The following is a 25,947-nucleotide window of genomic DNA, read 5'->3' as shown; positions in this document are numbered from 1 at the left end:
AATCTGTGGTAAAAATATGCTCTGCTGGGAAATAAACCATATATAACAATTTTTTTTTAAGTATCATGCTTTGAATAATTTAGGCTATTAAAGATAAATAAAGATTTTAAATTTTCAGTATTCAAGCATTCACTTACAATATTTGTGTTACATGTCACTCAGTTTAGACAGTGAAAACACACTGTGCAGTTCTCTTCTTTCTTTTGAAATAAGAAAGAAGAAAACTACTTTCTGCTTCTCATGCACTCGTCCAGCATATATGGGTTTGTTCCACAAACTGTAGAGAAATTTAAAAAAAACAGAAGCACTTCCATCTGAAAATTTTTGGTTTTGAAAAAGAAAAGTATTCCTAAGCTATGATTCCTTTTAGATTGTGTTGATGAGATAGCTTTCCCTTTAAGAAACAAACCAGTGCAAAAACTGAGACCTGCACTAAGGAAGTGATTAACACTCCTCAGTCTGCATCCTGGGCAAAATTGCCAGGCAAAGCCAGAAGAGCAGCACAGTCCTAATGAAGCCCTCAGAACAGGCCTCAAGCAACTCTGCCTTGGTGCTGCCTGTCTGCACATGGGAGTATGTCACCCCAGACAGGGAAACCTCAGATCAGAGGTTGGTCTCTCCAAGGGAAAAAAACATCAACTCCCGGAACAGATTCATTCCACTCCTACAAGTCCTCAGGGATAAACAATACAGGAATGGTTCTTGCTCAAGGCAACATCACATACAGACAACACAGTGATGAGCCCAGAATAAATACCAAGATTGTAAAATTGATCTACTGAGCAAAGAAATTCAGCTCTGACATGAAAGACAAACCAGAGTGAGAAAATTCCAGATTCGGCAAATTACAATGCTAAAAGAAGGTTTATTCACAGCCAGTGGGGACTTTGGAATGCCTCATTTCAGGACAGAAGAGGTACAGCCAACTGTCATAAGCTGTAGAAGACAGACATACAAGATGGACAAAGTCTGCTCTTGAGAGCAACCTTCAAATACCATCCTTCCAGTTTTAGGAAAGTAGAGGAGGAAATCAATTTTCATTAGGCTCCACAAAGGATGAGCCACACGACCTTTGCCGTGACTCAGACTGACACAGATCCCACTTTGTCCTGTGTACCTGACCTCTGCATCAAGTATTCCCACTCGGACACTGGGAATCCTGTATAATGGCTACCATGCATCCAGCCCATTGGACAAGTACTTACCTTGAAATCATAACACCCTCCAAGAAATCATACCTTTAGGCCTCCGTAGCACAACCCAGATAGTTCAATATTGCTTTCACACACCAGAAATAATATGTTTTTAAAACTTTTTCTTCAGTGGCAATTTTGAGATACAACTTCCATCCATCCACACATCTAGACAGACTGTGAAAGACTGAAAGACCAACAAAACAAAATTACAAAAGCACTGCAACAACTAATCATGCATAAGCGACTGGTGGAATCAGACATAACACTGTAACAAGCAACATGCCATTTATCAGAGCCTCTCATCTTCAAAACCAGCGTATCCTCAGGTCTTCTTAACTTTCCTTTTCTACCTTCCAATGACTTTGGTTTAATGCTTACATTTCCTTGTGTAAACACAGTAACATTCATCCCATTTTCTCTGAAAGCTACTGCTGAGATATTAGAAAATACGGTTTTCATGTGGACAACAGTTTTGATTTGAAGTGTGTCACATTAGGGCTCATTTATGCTTTTAAGTAACATCAGAGCCGCACTGGAATTGCTGTAGAGATTTTGGTACATGGTTTAACGTGCCCAACAAACCCTGTTCTGTCAAGCAGAAGAAAATTCCCTTTTGCAAGGCCACATTAAAATCACCTCCACATCACTTGTAAACAATGAACTGGCAACCTATCTGTCCATTTTATTGCTTCCACCTGCTGAAAGCAGCACTGCACATTACACTTTCACTTTAATATTAAAAATTAGCAACCAGATGCTTATGCAACAATGTCCACAAAAAAAAAAAAAAAAAAAAAAATCAGTCTTCATCAGCACTTAATCAGGACATAGGGCTGTTTCAGGGATATGTAATGGGATACAGGACCTTCCAGTTAAGAGTCCCCAGCCTGAGTTCAAGCCAGAATAATCACTAATGAAATACTCTTGCCATACAAGACCCCAAGACCCAGACTGGTCTCTTGCCAATGTGAAACAGGGATGCGAACACAGACCACTTCTTCACAGGTGTCTCATGACAGGAATTCATCATCACAAGGAAGATCATTTGGCAGCCCAAAGGTCAGAGTTGGCTGTCAAGGCAATTTTATCTGAGAAGGTACAGCAACTGGAAACGTAACTGCTGCTGTGTCTTTGCAGTGGGAATGCAGAGACAGAACAGGCCTGGTAGATCAGCTCTATGCTGTAGATCTAGCACTGTGCACACAAATCTGTGATGATCTGCTCCCCAAACACCTGACAGAGAATAAATGATCCCAAGTCCATCAAAGTTATCCAACAATGCAGTCAGCATGGAAGTGAGCTTACCTAGCAGCTGAGCCTGAGTTAGCTTCTTTTGTCCCAGAGGCTGCCCTGAGCAAAAGGGAGAGCACTGGCACTGCCAAACTCCTGGGAGGCAGCAGCCCTCTGGTGAGGGCTATACGGCATGGGGGATTGCACGTGCTGAAATGGCAACAACCTAACCTATGTTCCATTTAGTGTGTTTAACTGACAGCCTGAAATAAAAGTCATTTGTGGGAGTAAAGACAGAGAAGGGGTGGGAGGAAACCAGCTCTGCTTCTAGACAAGACTGTGTAAATTACAAGGTCTTAATTACATTAAGTGCATTATGGTACCATATGCACATCACTAATAAGGCAGAGATGGAGGAAATGGGACTAAATGCTAAAACTGGAAGTTGAATGCCTGCATTCTAGACTTCATCTTTTAGAGAGACTCTGAACCACTTTGTCCTAGTTTAGCCATCCATAAAACAAAGGCAATAATCCTTTCTTCATAGGGGCATTGAGAGGTTTAATTAATTAATGTTTACAAAGTCCACTGGGATTTCTGACTGACATTTGAAGTAATTCAGAATACTTTCTAAATGCATTTGTTTCTTCTACTGCACCACTCAAATGTCTTCATATTAAAATATCCATAGGAGAAGAAGATGGAAACAAAAAAATATGGAGATACACACACAAACTAGTGGGGGAAAAAACCAGCAACAACAACTTCAGCACTTCGAATCCACTTCTGTCCCATCAAAGCTGTCAGAATACTGCCATTTCTACAGATGAAGAAGCATGTGCTTGTCCAAACACCTGCTACCTTTACCTTGCAGATCTGTTAAACTTAGATCTCAGATATTTTTGTCTATAGCACCATGTTGGTAAACAACAAGCTAATAAATGGCAGAAATAACAGACAGTCGTGTCATGTTGACTGGTTCACCAGAGGAAGTGAAGGGGAGGAAAGCAAAGGGAAGAAAGCACCAAAAGAGAACCAGAAAGTGCCAGAGAAAGAGGCAAGTTGGGTAGGGAGAAACCAATCATTAATAAGGGACTTCACGCACTCAGCTGTTCTATGAAATGCATTCCCACAGATGCTCAGGTACTGGAATACATTATTCAGAGAGACTAGTCTAGCATGAACAAGGCCACATATGTGTCCAAGTGCAGGAGACAAACTGAATATTGGACACTCTTAAACGCACAAGCACACACAAGGAGCTGCTTGATACCTGAGTCCGGATTTCTCAGTCCCTACATTGTCCCCCATTTCGGAGCAAAACCTTTGTATGGCCGGTTTCTGTAGGGGGCGTTTGTGGGTTCTGAGATACAATCAAAACGCAGACAGAGGAAATGCAAATGTCATTCAGCTCCCGTTCATTGTCAGGAAGGACACATGAGGATAAAACACTGTGCACTGCATCCCTCCCCTATTATGTGTCCTACTGCTTTTGTCCTAATTTATCCCATGCATAATTTATTTACATGTGTATTGTTTCCCGATCAGCAACTTTAAAGAATAAGTGAAAATTATAAAATGTTTTATTAAACAAGTTGTCAACAAAATTACAGATGGTGTCAGACAGCCAGTACCAATTCTGCTTCCTCCACATAGCCTTAGTACTTTAAAAGGCACACAGAGAAAAGCGAAACCAGCACTTGATGTCTATTGTTTCCTCCTCTCACACCCCCCAGGGGCGAGGGGAGGAGAAGGGAGCTAATTATAAATGGCCTCATCCTGTCCTCCCCGACTTTAGCAGCAGCGGGATCGGGCCCCGATTCATTTCGGCACAAGCAGCCCTTCGGCACGATCCGCCGCGGCTGCCAGGAGCCCCACGGTGCCACGAAGTGCGAGGCGAGGCGGCAAGGTCCCGTCCGCCGGCGGGGCGGGGGCCGTGGCCGCTCCTGGGAGCTCCTCGCCGTCCCCAGAGGCCACCGAGCCCGGGCTTCCCCGCTGCCGGCAGCAGCCGCCAACGGCGCACACGCCGCGGGGCTCCGTGCCCAGGTGCAAAGCCGGGCGGTGCGGCCCCGGGTGCGCTGCCGGCGCCCGGGCAGCGCCCGGCAGGGACACGGGGAGAAATCGCTGTCGCCTGCACAAGCGTCAGACCTGCCGTCGAACGGGGGGGGGGGGGGGGGGGGGGGGGGAACGCTGCCTGTGCCGCGCGGTTTTCAGAGCGCTTTCAGTCCCTCGGCACCCACCCATGAGGACGCTCGGACTTCTCTGATTAACCCCCTGCAACTGCGCTCCCCTCTCCCCGCGGATTTTTATATCCGAGAGGGCGAGTAAATGAAAGCAAAGGTTTTTCTGCCAGGACGGAGCAGGAGAGCTGATAAACATGTCAGCACCCCTTCCAGCTCGAGGCTTTCCTTTCGCTCCGGATCGCAGAGAGACAGCGGCAGAAATCCCAGGAAAAACCTTCAAGTGTTCTTCCAACTAAAGCCAGAGAGACTCGAGTCGGGAAAAAAAAAAAAAAAAAAAACAAAAAAAAAAAAACAAAAACAAAAAAAAACCCCTCGCAGCCCTAATTTCATCTCATAAAACTCAAAGGTATAAAAACACCCACTCAGCGCAGCCAGAAAGTGCAAGCGAAGCGTCACCGCCAGGTACTCTGCTTCCCTGCTTTACTAGCAAGAGCGCTGCCCCCGTTAGCATGGAAGTCGTTTGAAAAAGGTTAAGATAGCTCCGCTCCCCACATACGGTGCCAAATCCCACTCTCCCTAATGCCTTCAGGGATTAGCGGCGTGCGCTGCAGACCACAAGGAAAATAAAGGACGCGATGCAGAAGACTACAACCGGCTCCCGCGGTGCCCCTCAGAAATCAGCCTTATTTCCAGATCGGGAACCCCGGAATACCTCCGCAACACAAGTACCTGCCCCCCTCCCTCTCTCAAACCGGGGTCAGACCCCGTCCGTACAGCCCTCGGCGGCTTGTGCCCGTTCTCAAGATGGAAACACAATCAACTCTCTTTGCCACTTTGAAAAGCGAAAGCCTGTCATATGCAAAACAGATCTCCGGACTTCCTGCCCAAAATCAGCGACCGGCAGTCCCGAGTCATTCATTTCACCCAAGTCTGCTTCCCTGCCTCGCCTCCTCGCTCCCTCTCCTGCACGAGCGCCGAAGCGCACCGGCAGAGCCCCCGCCGCCCCGCTTTCCGACCGCCCAGCCGAGAAGCGAGGAGGGTTGCTTCGTCAAGACATCCCAACTCCCCAAAGATTTGCGGAGGCAACTCCGAGCCGCGGTGGGAGCGCGGAGGCACCGCGCACCGAGCGCCCCCGCGGGCCGGTCCGTGCCCCGCCGAGCGCGGTGGCGGGGCCAGCCCGCCGGGGCAGCGGGGGCAGGACGCTGTCAAGTGCGCGCACCCCCGCGGGACGCGGCCGCCGCCGACCCCGCGCCGAGCCCCGGGAGAGCCGGGCGGGCTCCCCGCCACCGCCCCCCGGCCCGCCGCCCCCCGCCCCGCGCCCGAGCGCCAATTAACCCAACAATTTTTTCCTCGTTAATTTCGGCGCGAGCCGCGGGGATGTGTTGCACAAAAAACGAGCGAGTCGCTGGGGCAGAAAGGAGGGCGGGAGGAGGGACCCGCCGAGAGGCTGCCGGCACCCGGCTCCGGCTGGCAGCCGGCGCCGGAAAGGCGCCTTTTTTCATATTTAAACCACGCGGAATATGTACATTTTTGATTCCTACTTACGCTTTCAGGGGGTTGTGAATGACAGTCGCCATTTTGCTACAATGTAACAGAATATTGTGTCTCGGAGTTCTAAAGGTTCGCTCAGGGGAAGCGGCCAGCCAATGGCAGCGCGGCATACCGGCCCGCCAGCCAATGGCGCGGCAGGGGCGGGGCCAGGGCGCTGCTAGTTATTAGGGGAGCTGTCAAAGCCCAGAGGTCACTCCCTCTCCCTGGAACTGGCGGCGAGCAGGTCTTAAAGGGGCAGCGCCGCCGCCGGGGCCGCCGCCGCGCCGGGGGGCACCCCGGGCTCCAGCGCGGCACTTCCCCGCCGCGCTCCGGCCCCAGCTCGAACGCGCCGCGTCGGGAGGGGGGAAGCCGGGCTCGCTCCTCGTTCCCTCGCACCGCCGCCGCTGCCCCCCTGTTTCCCAGGCGGTTTGCCCCGCCGGGGGAAGAGCCCGCTTCGCCCGCTCGCTCCGCACGCCGCCCGGCAGCGTCCCTCCCGCGCCGCTTCCCTTTCTGCACAGCCGCGCTCCCCGCCAGGTCTCCGTGAGCCGCCGGCTCTGGCAGCGGCCTCAGGGCAGCGCCGCTCCCCCTCCCCCAGGAATTTCCCTCTCCCTGTCAGTCATCCCGGCCCGCAGCCCCTGCGCCCTTACATAACGCGCGGCGGCCGGACCGCCCGGCCGGCCCTGCACAGCCCCGCTCCTCTCTCCCACAGAGCAACTTCTGGCGCGCCGGGAACCGGGCCCCCGCCTCCGTCCGGCACAGGGAGCCGCGGGGGGAAGAGCCCTGAGCCGCGTTTCACCGGACATACAGCCCTGCGATGAGACAGAAGGCGGAGGCTGGACCCCGAAGCGCGGCAGGGAGCAGCAGGCAGAGCCCATTCCTGGGGAGGCAGCGAACTCCAGGAAGCCTGGGTTTACCTGCAACTAATTAAAGGAACTTGCCAATGAATTATGGAGCATGACCCAAGTGATTTAAGAGGTGTCAATCCTGATTTCACTCTCAGATCGTGATCTCACTCTCAGAAGTAAACTCACTGAAGTTTACGAAATTGCTCCAGTGTAAATTAGGTGCCAACAAGAGCAGAATCAAACAAAGAAGTTTTTTACTTATCTGATAGTAATGTCAGCTTTGTCATCTCATACTTTTCTCCCACTCTCAAAGGTCTCTCTCTTCAGGCATCCTCTATCCTTCTAAAAAACACAAACAAGCACCGCCAAAACCAAGCCTGCATCCCCATTCTTTGCATCTATACATCCAGAAGAAACTCGACTAAAGACTATTAAAACACACTACTGTCAAAGAAGTAAAAGTGAGGAAACTAGAAAAACATTTTCATTCACAACTTACTGAATAACAGAATGGAAGTATGATGTTTGTGAGATGGTACCAGAAGTTGAAATAGCAGTCTTTCTGGGCTGAACTTGAAAAAGCAAAGACAACCAAAATCTCTCTTGCTCCTCAACTACTTTACAAAATAAAACTTCCCAATACTGGGGCAAGAGAGAAAAGGAAGATGAATGGAGAAAAGAAAGAGTATAATTGTTACTCACAGTGAGGACAGGTAAACAAGTGTAATGCAGCAGTTTTCCGTTCATTAAGGATTCATCAGAAGTTTGCAAAAAGTTAAAATTTAGAATCTGTCTAGGGTCCCTCTTTCCAAAACTTTGCTTATTCCAGCTACTCAGTCAACTCCGGCTACTAGGTACTGTGCCAGGCATATATCCCTGGAGGGAAGCATCTCTTCCATCAAAGCAATCTAAGCCATTTGGTTACAGGCACTGCTTAGGAGAAATAAGCTTTCTGTTAGCTGGAGAGTTGCCAAGATGCTGAGATCTATCCCAAAACAGTTCTGGGAAGTAATCTTTAAGAACATTTCCATTATCATATTACATTATATTATTTAATATCATAGCAGTCCAGGTGACATTGAATGCAACTTCAGACCTCCCTGCTCAGTACTCTGACTGCTCACAGGAAAAGCTAACCACAAACTGCCGACTTGTCACAAGCACACAGTTGATGTGTGTGCTGCAAAGAAACAAACGGCATAGCGTGCACCTGAACCGGCGACCACGGACTAGCAACCTACACCCCATCTCACTACTGTGAGGATTTCTGGTTCAACTTTTCTTGTTGCTGTGATATTCCCTTAATGGCAAACATTTGAATACTTACTGTAGGATGGGCAATATTCACTTGTGGGATAATGATTTTGCTTCACACATAAGAAAAAAATAGCCTAGGACTGTATCACACTGCAGAACAGGAGATAGATTTGTGTTACTGAGAGAAGGTACCAAAATCTGGCCAAGCTCTAGTAAGCCCTGAGATTTTCTAATGCAAACTGGTGACATTTTCAGATAATTAAGAAACCCTGTTTGAGGTCATGTTTGGAAGTTTAATGAGTCCCTCTGGTTCTGTTTTGTTGGATATATAGGCCCATTCCTGCTCTGCAGGCAAAGAGCTCTTGGTGCAGAGCTTGGCAGGGAGCATATTGCAAAAACAGGATGAAGCCACATATGCTTCCCTGGCTGCTCCTGTTACTCAGATGTTGGGCCTTTATCAGCTACCAGCAAAAGCAACAAACAGTGAGAACAGGCACAGATGACCTTGGATTGTTGATAGCCCTTTTCCCAGGCAGACCCCACGTTCCTGGCTAGGAGAACCAGTCAGCAGCACTGGCTTGCTCAATGGTATCTCCAGGACACCCAAGGACAGAGCTCCTATATCAGAGCAGTGGGAAGTCTCACCCGCAGTAACGAAGACATCAGGCTTTGCTCACACGTCCATATAATATGTCCAAGTGTTGTTCATGTAGAATCCCACAACAGTGAGATTACCATTTTAGCTGAAAGAAAAGGCACAGAGCACTGACTGGCATTTTGCTTGTAATGAGCTACAGAACTCATTTACATGTTCACTATTTGCAAGCAGGGGGAACATCACAAACCTGTATAATAAAAATTTCATGCCGCACCATAGTTACCTCCATTTTCACATATACACCAGTTCGTTGTTGGTAGATCATTTTTTACTTAAATTTTAGATTTTTTTTTCTGATTTCAGTGTACCATAAGTCACTAATCAGTAATGTTACTATTGTTTTACATCCTGAAGGACCAACAAAGCTGAAACACACTCAGTTACATATACACAACTTCAGGATTAGCTACTGATAGTTTTATTCACACTCACCTGAAACATAGCAAGGAGGCGACAAGAAAGTATAAATAATTTAAAAGTATATGGCATAAAAAACCCTTAGTGGGCATATTCTTAGCAAGAACTTGCCAAATGTTTGGACAGCCAGCACATAAATTTTGAAAACAGAAGGTAAGTTTGGACACAAATCTATTGGGGTAACATCTATAGCATTAACACAAGGCCTAAGCATGCTGCATCTATAGGGCCAGAGAGAACAGGGCTTTAGAATAGAATCCACCTCACCTCCAGCCCCTCATACAGAACTGCAGCTTGTCTCTACTCAAGAAGAAGAAACACAGTGTCATATCTTCTCAGTCTATTGGGAAGTGCCATGTCTCATGGATCATAATGCTGCTCTCCTGACTTACCTCTGTTTCAAACATTTTTACTATTTATGTAACACAAGCACATTGATACTTTTTGTGAGGTCTCATTAATATTCCTGTGAAAAGCCCTGAAAAGCCTTATTTTAGCTGACAATATTGCAAACTGTGAAAGAATTTTTACCTTGTATTTATTATCTTCTGTTTTCCTTTTTATCTTGTTAAGTTTCAACGTAGAGTTGCTGTTTTCTGGAGGGAAGGAAAGTTAGGTTCTTATCATACATTCCTCAACTCTTGTGAATTGGAAAGTGAAACAAACTAGACACCCACATTAAAAGCCACAAATCTAATTTTGCTGTGGAGGGAAACAAAAAACAGAGGTGAAAAATGAGTGGTTTCTGGTAGATTAGCAACTGTTTAATATTCTCTGGTATTTCCAGTAATTAATAATTTTTCTTTCTTAATATATATTAATATTCAAAGTATCAGTCATATAGGTCTAAATAAGACAGTGTGCTGTAATGTAGCTTGTTACAGCAAAACAGGGCCCCACATTCACAGATATCCTGCAAGAGATTTGAAGCCTTAACCCCTTTTTATTTATTAAAGCTGTGCAGGCATCTCTCATACACTGTTTCTTGTCAGCCCTCCTCCTCCCTTTCTTTGATCTTCACCAATAGTTGCTTAGCTGAAAGAGGAGGAAAAGATATCAGAGTGTCAGTGTTACAGACTCAACACCAGCCTTCTACAGACACATCCCCCAAAAAATTTACGTAGTCAGCATAACCAAGATAACTATGGAGCTAGACAGTGTAAAAATTAGCACCAAAATTCATTCTTCACAACTTTGGGAATTGTATCCATGAAACGGACCTCAAATTTTTAGCTTTTTTTTAAAGCTAAATTTCCCCTCTAAACCAATAGCAATAATTCTTGGATGTCTTTAGTGCATCTTGATTTCAGGCCTGATTCTGTTACCCAATTTTCTTTATTGTATGCACCGTTCAGTTTTTTATCAAGTACCCCTGAATTACCTGTAGGCTGATGTCTGGACTCAAATCCTTTATTTTTTAACGGGATATTCTGATAAAGTACATTTTAACAATAAAGAGGAGTCTCTACTAGTAAGACATACATGGAGGCCTCAATCTGAAGTTTTCAAAAATTTGGGGAGACAGAAGTTATGTAAGTTCCCAGAGCCTGGCTCAAGTCTGTCCCCAGTTTAATAAACTGCTGAAAATCTATTTAGTGTGGCTGCCAGAAGATTCTTTGTCATGCATTGTTTTTAAATTTCCCCAACAATAGAAAATAATGTTATGAACAAGCAGCTTCAAAAGGAGAGTATGAGTCTTTCTGGTAGCCACTGCAAACCCACAGTAATAGTAAGAAAAGGAACTTAATAAAACAGACACACCCTCTGAAGAACACACATCCAGCAACTATGGTTGCCCTCTCCTTGAGGGGAGTAATTTGTAAAATTTAGATGGGACAAAACTGAATTCCTATCAAGAAGCACATGATAGAAAGCACCTAAGAACAACTTGTCAAAGTTTATTATGAAATTCCAACAGAGACACAGGTCTGTCTGCCTTATTTCTTGAGAAACTAGTTGGGGAAAAATAAAAAATAAAAGGAAAAAATAATAAAGGAAAATAAAAGAATAAAGAAAAAAGAAGAATAAATTAAAAATTAAAGAATAAAGAAAAGGTGAACACTTTGTGAGTAATTTTCACTCTTTCCTTCATTAAAGGTAGGAAAAAATGTTTTTACATTACAGCCCTCAATGGGATACAGAGGCAGTACCTTGATGCATCTGAAATAATGCTGTCTCCATCCTCTTATTCCCAGAGCAAAGATGAAAGGGAGTTTTGAAGGTGTCTTAAACCTTGGAGGGAGCAGGTGGTATAGATTAGGGAACAATCGATAGATGATCTGACCCTCCCTAGAAAAGTTTCTCATTGCTACTCTGAATGGAGTTCAGGGGTACTGTCTACCTATGGTTTTAACCACCTTTAAACAAAAACTGCAAATGTGGTCCCAAAGGTGGTACAACATTACTTCCTCTTGCCCATGATGAGAAAATAGAATGTAATACCTTGCTAATCAATCTTATCTCTTATAAGCCCAGTGCACACAATATAACTATGAGTCTAAGACAGGTTTAACATTTGGATTGAGCATAATGAGCAGCACCCTACCTGAGGAAATTAACAGCTGAGAAAAACAAACTGCCACACTCATCCAAAGAAAGTGCTAACTTTGAATCTGGTGCTGATTTGAACTGCTTCACCTTTCCTTCCTTACTGATGACACCACCTCAAAGAAAGGAATGAATATTCTGCTGTGACTATTTGTTTAATCCACTATGATGATTTTTTTAATAGAGTAGGCAGAAGTGAGCTGTCCAGACACAGCTTAAATGTAATGACTGCAATTGTTTTCTTTCAGTATTCAAGCTTTCTTGTTTACAGAGTGCATTTTGGTCTTTGGAACAAACACTATGATAAGTAGGCTGCTTTTGCAGCACGTGCAGGAGTTATACAGATAACAACAAAACCAGTCTTTTAAACTACACAGAAAATTAGATTCAGCATGAAAATATCTCACCTGCTAATTTTTTTTCCTTCAATATTATTTGTGAAATGCTATTAATTTCAAGGAGTTTTTAAAATAACTTTAATAACACCTTCAATGGTTTCACCCCCTCTTCCATATAAATACAAAAAATTATAGTATTGAATTCTTTATTTTTTTTCTTTTCTTGCATTTTGCTCCATTATTTCCAAAACAATCTGTAACTTAAAATATTTTTCATTTTGTAAGCATTTAAAGTCAGAAAAATAAAATCTCATGTTTTAAAATAAGAAAAATAAAATCTGATGGGTGGTTGCACTGGAAAGAAAAATATCCACATAAACAGCAGTTTAGAATTAGTGAGGGGGTAAGAAGTCACTAGCTCATTTTATTGCATTGATTGGCCAAAAAACAGAGGAAATGGTAGGAAGGGGGAAATAAGATTATTTTAGCTATGTCTTAAATCCTGCTAAACAGAAACACCTTCAAAAGTGTCACAAAACTGTTCTTCCATTTCCCATCCAACTTTACCTTGGTAGAGGGGAGAAACAGCAGAAAGTTGTGGACTGACCTGCCTAAAATACCAATTTAGGTCAACTTTAAAAGATGATGACTGCAAATTTCAGTGAACAAATACAGTACTGGTATAACATAAAATGATCCTGGGAACCAATCAGTCAATTATTGCAGTCAATGTCACAATGAAGCCAGCCCTGATTTAGTTGCTCCCAAGTCTCCCCACCTGGAGCCTGTGGAAATAATCTGATATAAACTTCCTCAAGCCAAACAAGGTCTCAGATCAGAATTCAGAATAATTTTGCTGATACTTATTAACTGAGATAACCATATTGGTAATGTCCTTTACATAAAACCAGCACTGCCACAGGCAATGTGTTATTTGTTGGGCTTTTTTGTTTGCTCTTGTTTTTTAAGCAAAAGTAGATCAGCTTTGCTGTCAGGACACCTCCTCAAATGCAGTAGCCACATCTGCAACAGGAAGCTCTGCCACACAAGTCTTGCTCCAGCCACTCTCCTCACACATCCAAGCCCTTGTGTCAAGTCTTCTACTTGCTCAGCTTTTGCTAGAGTTGACAGGACTTTGCTGACACTGGGCCTCTGTGCTGCCTCAGCAGAAAGCACCTAAGAAGAACTTGTCAAAGTTTATGATGAAATCCCAAGTGACATAAAAGGCTGATGGGATACTGCTTGATGCAAGGCCCAGACTTTTGCTCCCACTGATGATGCTTATTAGGCTATTTGTAAGACTATCCTGTGGAATCCGTGTGCCATTCCAAGAAAGACGCCTAGTGCAGGATTTACCAGGCATCTATATAGACATAGGGACAGATTCTCATCTTTCATGTGTATTACTGATATGGGCCAGTTTCCAGTGTGCCCAGATAGGCTATAGAGGCTCCAGCTTCCTATGAGTAGGAATGCCCATGAACCACACACTCTTTCCCTCACAGTGCTACAAGCAGCACTCACAGATACATATTTAACCCATCTTCAGATCCCAGGCTGACAGGACAGGAAGGATTCCTACCCAAGAGCTGAGAGCGGAATACAAGTCTGAACACAACATCATCACATAAAACTCCATCAGACCAACTGTGCCACATGCAGAAAATTCAAGTTCCCTGCTTTGCTATTCCTTCCAGAGCCTGCTTGTTATGGGGCTTTTCTTGTTGATTTTAAAGGTCAACAGCCAGCCAGGAGTGTGCCAGCCTGTACATTTGAGAAAAGAAGGCACAAGCATCTTCAGCATCAGAAAAAAAAAAAAACAACAAAGAAACCTGTGAAAGGAAACCTTACAGCACTTAGAATATTTTCACACCTGACATGCCCAGGAACGATCAAGCATTACAGTTTTTAAACTGGTCAAAACTTTGTAAAGCTGCATGTAAGATCAGTCACCTACTAAGAACAGCATCTTATATATGTTGAATTCTGCACTCCCCTACAAAACCCAAAGGGCTTGCTGATCTCACACGTAGCAGAATGTTTCCTCTCATCTGGTGTCTATGGCTAAAGTCCTTATGCAATATTATTTAAAAGCACTAGAACAAGTCTGATAGAATAAAAGCATCTACAAAGAATACTGCAGTTGCTGCTGCAACAGTCCAGCTTGCAGAAAGCAGAACAGCTTACCAAATTATTATCTTAGGGAGGATTCTCCCTGCATGGCTCCTGCAAGCATCAGCATCTCACTATAAAATGCAAGCAGTGGGAATTCAGCCTTCAGGAACCCTGTGCAACCAACGGCCACAAAATAAAGCCTTATGATTGATTACCCAGGTTATGACACTTCAGAAATGGTATAGCAAGCATAACTGACCTGCAATCTTTTTCACTCCCCTTTGGTGCTGCAACAGCTTCTTATTCTTTCCAAGCCATTGGCTAGTTCTTCTCCAAGTTCTTTTTATTAAAACCTTTTATCTCCCCACACAGTAACAATTTCTCCTAGCAATCATGACCATCCACTCTCATCACTCTTCTAGACAGAGGCATTGGCCAAATCCACTTTGGGAGAAGGGGAAGGATATCACAAGCAGTCTGAGTTGTACTTGCATTTGTTATGGGAGAGGTGCTTATTGCTTAAGATCACTCTCATAATCAGACAAGCAATAGTTTCTCTTACTGTATTTATACAATTGGAATAGCTCACTAGCAAACACTTTTCCCAGCTAAATGCATGCCAACCTTCTGAAATGAATTCAAACTTCTGGAGCATGGAGGTTACACAACAAGGGTCAGTATGCAAAGCCTAGTTCCAGAGATATGCAGCTGTTTCCCTCATTCACGCTCCCTCCTTCTGATTATTGAACATGAGAATCCCAGTTGTATTCTAGATACAAATGCAAGCATGTTATATTCCAAAGCTGGGAGCTTTTCCAAACTGAAGTGCTGGGCACATCCAAGTTTAGCCTACTTGTTAGCATAGCACCCAGCATGCTGGAATCATAGGCATTCATTTCAAAGTCAGTGTATATTTAATTTTTTCTCCCCCATCCCAAGACATACTCTAACCCACCAGCAAAGCTCTGTTTCCCATCGAATTCTTACAAAAATACCCTAAAACACGTGCTTAAAGGCTTGTGGAAGCTCTATAACATTTTCAAAAATCATATCAAGAAAAGTAGACCCTGGTTCAGCAAAACACCAAGACATTTGTGTACACATAATCATTGATACTATTCATTTGCTAGAGGTGAGCAATTCTACTAAATACCTTGTGGAAACAAGCTTGGGAAGAGAAGTCACATAGGTATCAGACAGGACTGGAAAATAATTAGAAAGCAATGGCTGCTGAGATTCAGATATTACAAATAAATGATCTAGATTCAGAGGATTGCATGACTAATGCCAAGTCACTAAGTCTAAGAGCCCATAACAATTGGACACCTTGAAAAAGCAGAGTGGAGTATTTTAGAGTGCTGCAATATAGCTGTGTAAGCCTCAACTGACATAGCCTAAATTCCATATATGGGTCCCTGTGTCTAGTGTTTCCTATTAGGTAACTCTGGGAGTTATTGGATTCAGGGGCCTAGGCTTAGTCTGCTTAAGGCTGAACTTTTGGGCTACAGATGTTAAAAGCAAACAGAAAAATCCCTGCCAGCCAGGTTCTGTTCCCATTTTTAATATACAATTCTAACCTAAAGGCTTGGTTCTGCCAAAGTCATCTTCAACAGGAGGAAGGGTTGTCCAACATTGTCATTATCAAATCCAGTTTATTCTGCCAGTAAGATTTATTCTGCATTTTTAGTCGTGTAAACTAAAGCAGAACCTCATCTATGCCTATATAGAGCATTTAAAACATGTATGTTTCCATTCAGATCTTCTGTGCAAATGTTCATATACTGTTCTCAAAGGCAGCCCAGAGGAGAAAGGGGTACTATCTAACGTCAGCGCCAAGAGTTGTGACTTGAAAAGAATCAGCATTTCTTTAAACCTGTAAGTGCAGGATTGGGCCTAGATACCATATTTCATTATGAAAGAATGGTCTTAAGAGAAACAAAAAGATAGTTTAAAGAAAACCTGCTAAGAGCAATGTGCATGCAACTCTGTCCTGCTACACAGCCATTGCCTAATTTATCCGTTAACTCCCCAAACACACAATACGATACTGTGGGCGTGTCCGAATTAAGACTCGATGTGTGTTACGTGCGGTGAGTACCTCTGGGCGTGAGGCGTTTGAGGTCACGGAAAACCCTGCACGGCATATTCCTGCCTCTTTGCCCTTCTCCTGCTCGTCCCGCTCCGCCCGCGCAGCGCTCCCCGCCCCGCGCACCTGAGCCCGGCAGGCCGGCCCCGGGGCGCCCCCGCGTGGCGCTGCCCGGGGCGCCGGCAGAGAAGTTCCAGCATTCGAACCATTTCAGCGTTTCCAGCACGGAGAGTGCAGGAAGTGCCTTACATTTAGCAGTCATAAGGTCCAGTGACTCTATGCCTCCATGGCCTCGAAGTTCTGATAACTCAATTAATTTGGTGCCAGGTGTTTAGCTTTACAAATTTTTTGTAGAAAACACCGGCAAAGTGCCTGAGTCATGAAAACCTAGCATCAGAAAGCTGCTGGGATGCAGCAACCAAACACTCCCACGGATTGCACCGGTATTTCTGCAGTATTTGTTCCTCATCCGGAAGTCACTTGCAGCAGGTAGTGGAGGGAAAGACCAGCGCACTTCTGCTCTGTGCATTTTCTCTGCTGAAGTACAAGGGCAGCAGGACAGTGGGAGAAAGGATTCAGTTTCCAGTTGCTGGGATGAATTATAATGTAATCCAGACAAAGGAGTGGAATTAAGGCTGCTAAGAAAAGCTTTGTTCTGGCACCTATTTTTTTTTTTTTTTGGGGGGGGGGCATGGTATGGGGGCCTAGACTTTGACACCATAATACATAATACTACTTATATTTTCTAATATGTGGTATATATAGTATCATATCTGTATATAGCTGTGATGGAGTATTGTGTACCATTCTGCTTTTCCACAGAACCCTAAATACATGTCCTAGCACTAGAACAAAGAGGTTACACCTCAAGACTTACATTTGGATCATTCTTTTTACATGCACACACATACACACGCACACAGAATCCCTCTCCAGCATTTGGGCATGCACATACAAGCACAGTCTATCAATTGACCTTTGAAATCATGCTGGAAGCCTTGGGACAATCTCAAAACTACATCTGAGAACAACTTTTAAAAAATCACTGCTACATCCACAGCGTTATTAGTTATTTTCACTTTGCTTTACTGGTACAGAGATACTCCTTGAAAGCCACTTTTTTGAAGTGTTTTATCTGCTTTTTCTCTGTTCACTTGAAATCATAGTTCTGTTTGTAACACAGCCAAGTTTGATTTTACAGGGATGATGATGATGATGCTTCAGGTGAAAAACTAAACAAAAGGATCAGAGGAACACCACCACATAAGGTAGTTTTCTCATGCCAAAATTTTTAGTCAGGAACAATCAGGTAAGAGAAGGATGAAAAACATACAAGACATAAATAAAGTCTGCTACTTTTTCACCGTATGATGATCTTCAAATAAAGACTAACAACCTGTATTTGGGGTCACCTAGAATTTATAGTGCATGTCCCAAATAACATAGAGCCTATAGAGCCAAAGAAGCCTACAGAACATGTATTTAAGTCTTAAATCACAAAGAAGCCAGTTACAGTATTTAAACTGACTTTTCACAAATATGAGTGTGTAATTCGGTTTCTAATACTCTAAAAAAGCCAATAATATCATCCAGTGGAAACCCTTTACAAAACCAAACTTATGATTTCAAGATCAGATATTTCTTATTTTAAGAAATTTTAAGTTCATATATTATAGCACTGTTTTCAGTCGTCAAAGTAGTTTCAAGCTTATTATGGAAAGATTATTTCCTTAAACTAGAAAAATTAACACATAAACACTTAATGCTTTTTTTTTCCTTTTTTCCTCCAGACTACAAAAAAAAACCCCACACAAACTTTCTCCAAGAATAAAGATAAACAAAACATTTACCTCAACCAATTGTCTGCAGGGGAAAAAAACTTTAGCTCTCCCACTTAGCCCAACTTCAGCTGAAGTGGACACAGCTTGAAGGACAGCCCTATGGAAAGGATACTGCAGTGAAACAATTTGTCACCGGCCCTGGCATTAAGTCACCTGGTACTACTCTCTAGCATTTTGGAAGCTGGTCAGTATACCTCTGCTGTCACACTAATACAGAACAAATCCTTTTTTTCTACTCAACCCTCCCAAACCTTCTCACCTCAGCCAGCCAGTGGTTGGTGACAGGGTAGGATGACATCTACCTGCCATCCAGGCTGACAAATCCCAGTGACAGTAACCAAACCACTGGGCACAGTAGGCCACTATCTCTGTGCCCAGGAAAAGGGATGTGCACCCTTTCCTTTTTTTTCCAAAAGGAAAGCAGGTGATATAACAGGTTGAAACAAAATGCAGTGATAAAGTCAAACAAAAGAAGACTTGTAATTTGTCCAGTAACATTAGGAGTATTAAAGGACATTGTCAAGTTACTACACCCAAAAATAAGATAGTGCCTGATTCACCCCTCAGATTAGTTTAGGTAGTCACAAGTCTGAGCCAGAATACTTATAAATTACCAAAAATTGTAACATGCATATTATTTTGATACTTTAAGTCAGTAGGTTTGCTTTGGATCAGCAAAATGAACTGCAGTGGTGTGTTTTGTGCCTCTCAGGAGATGTGGTGTTCTTAGATAAGAAAACTCTAAATGCTACTCCAGGATTTAGCACCTAATCCACATTTCATAAAAATAATTCTAGAGAATGGAATAGGCTTTGCATCAGATCTGTCAGGGTCTGTCTTCCTCCTCCATGGCCAGTCTTGCCTACTTGCTACCTACACATGACACACAGCAAAACTGGGGCTGTCTGCAGCTGAGGAGAGGAGCGAGCTGGGCCAACAAACTCCACAAGCCAAGTGTCCCATTTCCTGTAACCTTCAGAGATGCAAAGCTGCACGGAACTCGGCACAAGAGAAGAACAGCTGGGATTTACTGTCATTTACTGTCTCAGACACTTGCATTTACTGTCTCAAACACTGTTCTGTGCAGGTGTAGAAGTGCCACCTATGCAGCCAGAGGTTTACTCTGACCTACCCTTCCACTGGTGCCGTCAGCCTGAAGTTGTCACACAAACACAACATAAATACCAGGCATATCTCTGAACTCGGAAAATAGAAGCAAAACCAGCTGGTTCCAGAAAGCCAGCACAGCTTGTTAGTAATGTTTTAAGAAATACTAAAGAGTGACTTTAAACTGGAACTTTTATGAGTTCATTCTTCCTTATGGGTAGGATGAATTTAAGACATTAAGACTAGCACAGTTTAGATAAAAGAGTATCTGTATTCCAATTGCTTATATCCTTAGATTGTACCTACTACAGCACCACTAACAGAATGTATTCATGGCACACACTCAGGGAGCAATCAGAAAGCTGTGCATTTCTTCTATGCCACACCTTGCATACTGCAGCTTACTACAGGCCAGCAGCACAACAGACCACCAGACTCTGCAGCATTAGCTAAGCCTGAATAAATTAGTTTTAACTGCAACTACCAAGCTCTTATCCTCTTTAGGGACAGCCACATTCTTTGTCTATGTGCTGCATACAAAAATTCTAATACCATCTTTTCCATCCCTGCAGCATTGCTTGCCACTACCAGCAACAGGCAGAAAGAAATCAGGGCCACTTAGGAACCCCTTTCCAGTGATATTTTTCTTTTAATCAAACTATTTTGCAATAATTCAGAAAGCCTGTAACCATTTCCTTTCAGTCACATTACATTTCTAGTGTATTCCAAGTTATTTCATCACTAGAATTGGGAACCTAGGAGTAATGGATTTTTCACTAAGCTCCCCCATAAATCAAGCTCCCCTCAGTCCACCTACTGAAAGGGCATTGTAAGGTGGCAGAGGGTTTCAGTTACTATTTTCAATTAACCTGCAGAGAAGCTTTGGAACTGAACTTTATTCTTCCCACATAACTGAACTCAGAAGGAGTAATCTTTCCCATTTTTTTTTTGTTTTCAAGATTTTCAGAAGATGAGGGGAAGAGGCAGAGGAAAATGAAAATCTGACTCATAAGACATTAAATGGCAGATAAAATGGTGACAAATTGACATACTTTAAAAAGTCCTAACACTGCATGTACACCTTCAGCCTCTGAATTGCTTATTGCCAGTCAAGAACAAGATCTTGGGATATAAGCAGGAATTATTTGAGAGCAGCTCACTATTGAACCACAAGTCAAAGACGACACACTCTGGGCATCGTGCCACAACACAGGAATCTATAATGTGCTTAATTTCTCAATACTTTGTACAGTTTGTTAGAGATAGAAATGGCACAAAGAAGGATAACCAGAATACTCAAAAGACAGAATAATTTCTGTACCGTTTGTACAACCAAAAGTAAGAACAACTGTCCAGCTATTTCCCAGTATAAGCTTTTTTATCCACCTGTTACGGTCTATTCCCACATCAAGTATATCTAACCATTACAACAAGAATCATTGCTTTAGTGATTGAATAGAATTCAATCCAACAAAATTATGCTATGTAGATCAAAAAGAATTCCAAAACAAAATACAGGTGACCATCCAACTATTTTCACTTATTTCTTTAATCTCCTTTTTTTTTTTTTTTTTTTGAGAGAGAGACAAACATGTCAAAATAGTGTTTAAAATTTCTTCTGAAATGAACCTCCCTCATTTCACAGGGCTGATGACTGCATGAATGTATGCAACTGTCTGTAAGAAAGGTTACTAAAGATCTGCATTCCTCCAAAAGAAATTTTTAGTGGATACTCTCCTCAAGTTAGAAGTACTTCTCTACTGGACACACAGTATACATACAGAACTAGCAACACTGTACAGAGGCATTAATCTGCTCTTCTAGTTTTATCCAGAACACATGGGAGCAATTTTATTTCACAGATTTATCAATGTACAAGTTTCACCCTTTATGTTACTTCTTAGAAATTCCCTTAGACTTTGAACTTACACACAACTCCGTGATAGTCTGTATTTTCCTCTTCTTCCACACTTCTGAAACAATTTGTTTCAGAAGTGCTCTTTGCAGCTGTTCTGAAACATCATTCTGAACAAAGATAAAATATGTTTATAATTGTTGAGTACTCAAAGTGAGGATGCTCTAGCAGCTGATGTAATCACACCTGGCCTTAGAAAGCAGCCGTTTTCTATAAAGAAAATAAGTAAACACTATTAGTCAACTTACAGAGTTTTTACCCAGGTAGAGAAAAAGAAAAATAAAAAAATCACAACAAACCAAAAACTATATACCACACACAATTAAATCTTGTGGGTAATTAACACAGATCAAACCCTGTGGCCTGGTAGTCTTTAAAGCCCATGGAAGCTCTTAACCATTACATATAGAGTTCTGTCATCCTTCCTGATTTCCCACAAGGTTATAGTACAGAATTTATATGATCCTACAGCCAGTTATTTACCTATTCTTTTTCTTGGGACCTTCAGAGTTTTCCTGCTCCCAGTTAGAAAGTACTTTGCTCAGGGAAACAATAGCTCTCAACCAAGTCCATAAACTATCCTCTATAACCTACCTCCTCTTTCAATTTCCATCCAATCAAGCTGAGAACTAAAGTTTTGTTAGTTGGTCTTGGTTTTACCAAGACATAGACTTTGAGAAATTGGGTGTTTTGGAACTGCAAACTGATATACTACATCTTGTAAGTGAAATAATTATTGCTTCAGTTCTACAAAGCACATAAGCAGTTTCAGTTGTCTTCAGACTTTCAAAGATCATCTTACAAAACAGTGCTATGACTACCCTATCTGCAGTGTTGTTTTAATTTAGCCATTTATCTTTCTTCCCAGAAATGGTCTATTGTTTTCATTTAGTGCTGTGTGTCTTGTCTAAAATGTTTTCATTTCATTACTTTCCACAAGTACACAAAAATGACAGAGTATAAACTGTGCAGAAAGGTAATTGTATTAGTTTGTACTAATGGGAGTTCCTGCAGTGCTACTCCCATGGGCAGACTTCTGCACTAGGCACATGCTTTGAAATCTACAGGCTGCTATCTATACTGGTAGTCACATGCAACAACAGCTCACTATTCCTGGCTTCTATTCAGTGCCCAGAAGAGCAGCAGTTTGAAAACCAGGGCCTAGGAGGGCTCCATGAAGCAGAGCATCTATGGAGCCAACAATGAAACATTCCAGTGGAATGAGGCATTCCGGCGGACTGGAAGGCAATGTCACCATGCATCATAAATATCAGGATACACATACAACTAGAATGACCAAAGGCACAGCAGTCTAAGAATAAAATTTAAGACTGAGCCACAATGATACATCTGGAAGCATCCAGAACATATAAATAGTAATATAAATTACTGTATTGCATTACATTATATATTACCATATAATGTATATTACTCTATGTTATTATAGTAATATAGGCATATAAATAGTAAGCAAGACATGAGTAGACAATATACATTATTATTATGAGACCAGGTATCTGCAGATTATCTTCAACTTTCCTTCAAGCCCTTCCCCAATCACCAAAGAAATCAAAGAACCCATACATACCCTCTACAGAATGCAGATACATGGAGACTGCTTTCCCATGGTAACCTTCCCTCCTCCCACCCTTATTCCTTTCAGGAAATGCTCCTGAAAGTCCTCAAAAGAAACCTGCTCACCTCACTTTACACATCAGTAACAGGAAGCCTCCCACACCAGTCTGCATCCACTGAGCTGAGCTTCTTCCTCCTCCTGCCATGTTCTCCCTGAGAGAGAATTCAGAAGAGAATGAGAGACAAATTCTTACCTCATAAAACTTTCATTCCCTTTAAAGAAAACCAAAAAACCAAAAAAAGAAAACCAACCCCAAAAATAAACCCACCCCAAAAAACACTTGAAACAAGAAATTCCAGCACACATCTTCAAAGATGAGGTGTGTGGGGAGGGAGACTAAGGAAGTCACTCCTGCATCATTCAAACAGTACTTTCACAAAGGGAATATCTACAGCACAATATATACAAGACAGTTCAGGACGCCCATGCTCCAAAAAGTGTTCATTACTGCCCATTTCTGAGAACCACCCTCATGAGATTATAATGCCTCCTTGCACACAGGTCTCTCCAATTACTTGCTTTCCTCTGTACATGAGCAGAACACAAACTTTGAGAAATGAGGTGTTAGTAGCCCTGTAACACTGGGTCTTTAGTTGGCAGGAAGTTCAATGATACAGTTGTTTTCTGAAAGCAAAACACTGACTTCCAGATTGAAGTTTCTGGAGAATGGTTATTTCCTGCAATATCATCAGCCTGTACATTTGTTCAAAGCCTCATGTATTTAATAGAGAAGTCTGCTAAGAAGATGATTCCTATGGTCTGTGTCACTAATTTTTCTTCCAGTGGGAAATCAGCTGTCAGAGCCCTGACATCTGCTATTGATGTGTAAAAGCAAAACAGTTCACTTCTCTCTGTATAAAAGTACAACCTTAATAACCAAAGCAGGCAAGGGAGAATACGAAGCAGCACACAAGATTTTGACCCCAAAAGAGAATACTTCCTTGGAGATGCTGACTAGTTCTTTTCCTGGCAAGTTTTAAATACAAGACTAGAAATCAATCTTGTAACTGCAAGCACTTTGTGTATTAGAGGCCCATAAGCTGAACAAATGAGTTTGGAGGAAAAATGAAAAAGCTGCCAGCTGCCACTGCTCTAAAGACAGCATTATTTGCACCAGGAACATGACCTTCTAATGGAGATCTCAAGTTTTCCCCCAAAAAGGGGCAGGACAGAATTATTCAACAAAGGTTTCCTCACCATCAGGATATTCTACTCTACAATGGCTCTGCAAGTTCCAATTCAGCATTCTGGCAATGTAAGCCTTGTTAGCATTCCTACCTGCTTGACCACTTTTCCATCTGCAGGCATGATTTTTTACCAAAAAAAAAAAAAATTAACAAAGGAGCCAGTTTTTGTTTTGAACTGACATGTAAGACTTATAGCATCATAGGAAACATGGCAGAGCACTGACATCTCTGTGTTCAACATCACTTTAAAATCTCATGCCTTCAACTTAGCATTCTCCCCACCCATACACTGTGGTATGTGGTACCACCATATGTGATAATGAAGTTCTAGTTTTGTAGACAGAGCTATGTTGATCTATGTGTATACACACACAACTTTCATAAGCCTACACCACCATCAGGACAGGTGAATATCATTACACATTTAATAGTCCTTTAGACTGGGCCCACAAGTAATAATGACAGAAGTAAAAAAAAAAAACACACACAAAAGACATTTCAGAGTGTTAATTAATGGCTCATGCTGCACATAAAATAATTTTTAAGAGATTTAGTTAAAACATCAAAAATGTTCAAAAGGATTACCCATGCATCCAGCACTGCCATTCAAAAGACAGGATGTTATTTTGAAAGAAAAGAGGGCAGACCATGGCAAACAGAAGGTCTCAGAGGAGTTTTACCAGAGACCATGTCTTGGTATGTGCCAGCCCATCTGAAGAGACCCATAACACCACAGCTCCATTTCTACCAATACACAGAACCATGTACATTGTTGGCACCCACTCATGCCTGCATGTTCTGTAGTCCATCTTCTGATTATAATCAGAAGTCAAAGTCCACCCACCAGTGCCATAAATAATTTTTAAATGCAGTTTACTTCTGATAAGTTCTACATACAAATTATTATTTTGGATCCACAGGAAAAAGATTAATTAATTTCTCATCAGACTATCCAGTAAATTATGTCTAAGCATTTCTATTAAGGAAAGCATTTAAAAGAAGGCAAGGTCTGACCAGCATATGTATTATTCTCAAAGATACTTGACTGGAAGAGACTTCAGATGTAGTGTCAGAGCAAAATTTGAATGTGTATCACTTATAAAATAGATATAATTTGTATAATATATAAAATATATAACTAAAAGACATACATATATATAAATACTAAGAGCTGATGCATATCTCATGGGCATGTCTTTTATGACCTCTGACCTGCAGGGTAGACAAAGCTGATACCAGGAGAAAGAAGCTTCCCCTTCTTACTTGGAGGGAAAGTCTGGCTAAAACATGGAACAGCAGTGTCCCTGGACTTTAGGGTTATGAATACACTTTTGCAAAGGGATTCATTGGTGCATTTCTGCTTCTAAAATCGATTCAATACTTGGTACAGAAGACTTTACAGAGCCAAGACACAGTGGTTTTGTACAAGTGCACTGCTGCCCTCTTCTGGGTCAGATCCGATTCGCTCCCGTCCTTAAAACACCCAGCAGACCCTCAAGGGGATCCGCACCTCCAAGACCATCAGGACCGCTTTGGGAACTCGAGATTTAAACTAGACAGAGTAAAAAACTGAATCACAAACACATACAGAATAAATACAGGAAGTTACTGATCTTTATACCAACTGAATTGTGATCATTCATCACCTTAATTCCTTAAATTCTACAGGAGTTTGTTCCTTTGTTTAGATGGAAGAATTTTTTCCTAATATCCACCAAAAGGGTTGTCAAGCATTAGGATAAGCTGCAAAAGCAGTGGAGTCATCATTCCTGGAGATATTTAAAATACATGTAGATATGGCACTTGGGGATGTGGTGTAGTGGCAGACCTGGCAGTGTTCACTAGTGGTGGGACTTGAT

General features: G+C 42.4%; 1 protein-coding gene across 3 annotated transcripts in view; it reads right to left on the bottom strand.

The window, feature by feature from the left end:
* DPF3 (double PHD fingers 3) overlaps positions 1-25,947 on the bottom strand; it is a 179,290-nt gene that overhangs the window by 150,344 nt on the left and 2,999 nt on the right. For all 3 annotated transcript variants that reach the window (XM_066552404.1, XM_066552402.1, XM_066552403.1), the window contains exon 2: positions 22,967-23,053. In XM_066552404.1, coding sequence (XP_066408501.1) covers positions 22,967-23,046 — 80 coding nt within the window. In that variant the 5' untranslated portion in view covers positions 23,047-23,053. The remainder of the gene's footprint in view (positions 1-22,966; positions 23,054-25,947) is intronic.

This window comes from Molothrus aeneus, chromosome 6, assembly GCF_037042795.1.
Source record: "Molothrus aeneus isolate 106 chromosome 6, BPBGC_Maene_1.0, whole genome shotgun sequence".
In the NCBI taxonomy this organism is placed as follows: domain Eukaryota; kingdom Metazoa; phylum Chordata; class Aves; order Passeriformes; family Icteridae; genus Molothrus; species Molothrus aeneus.
Note: the sequence above shows the minus strand (reverse complement) of the source record. Positions and strands in the feature narration are given on the sequence as shown.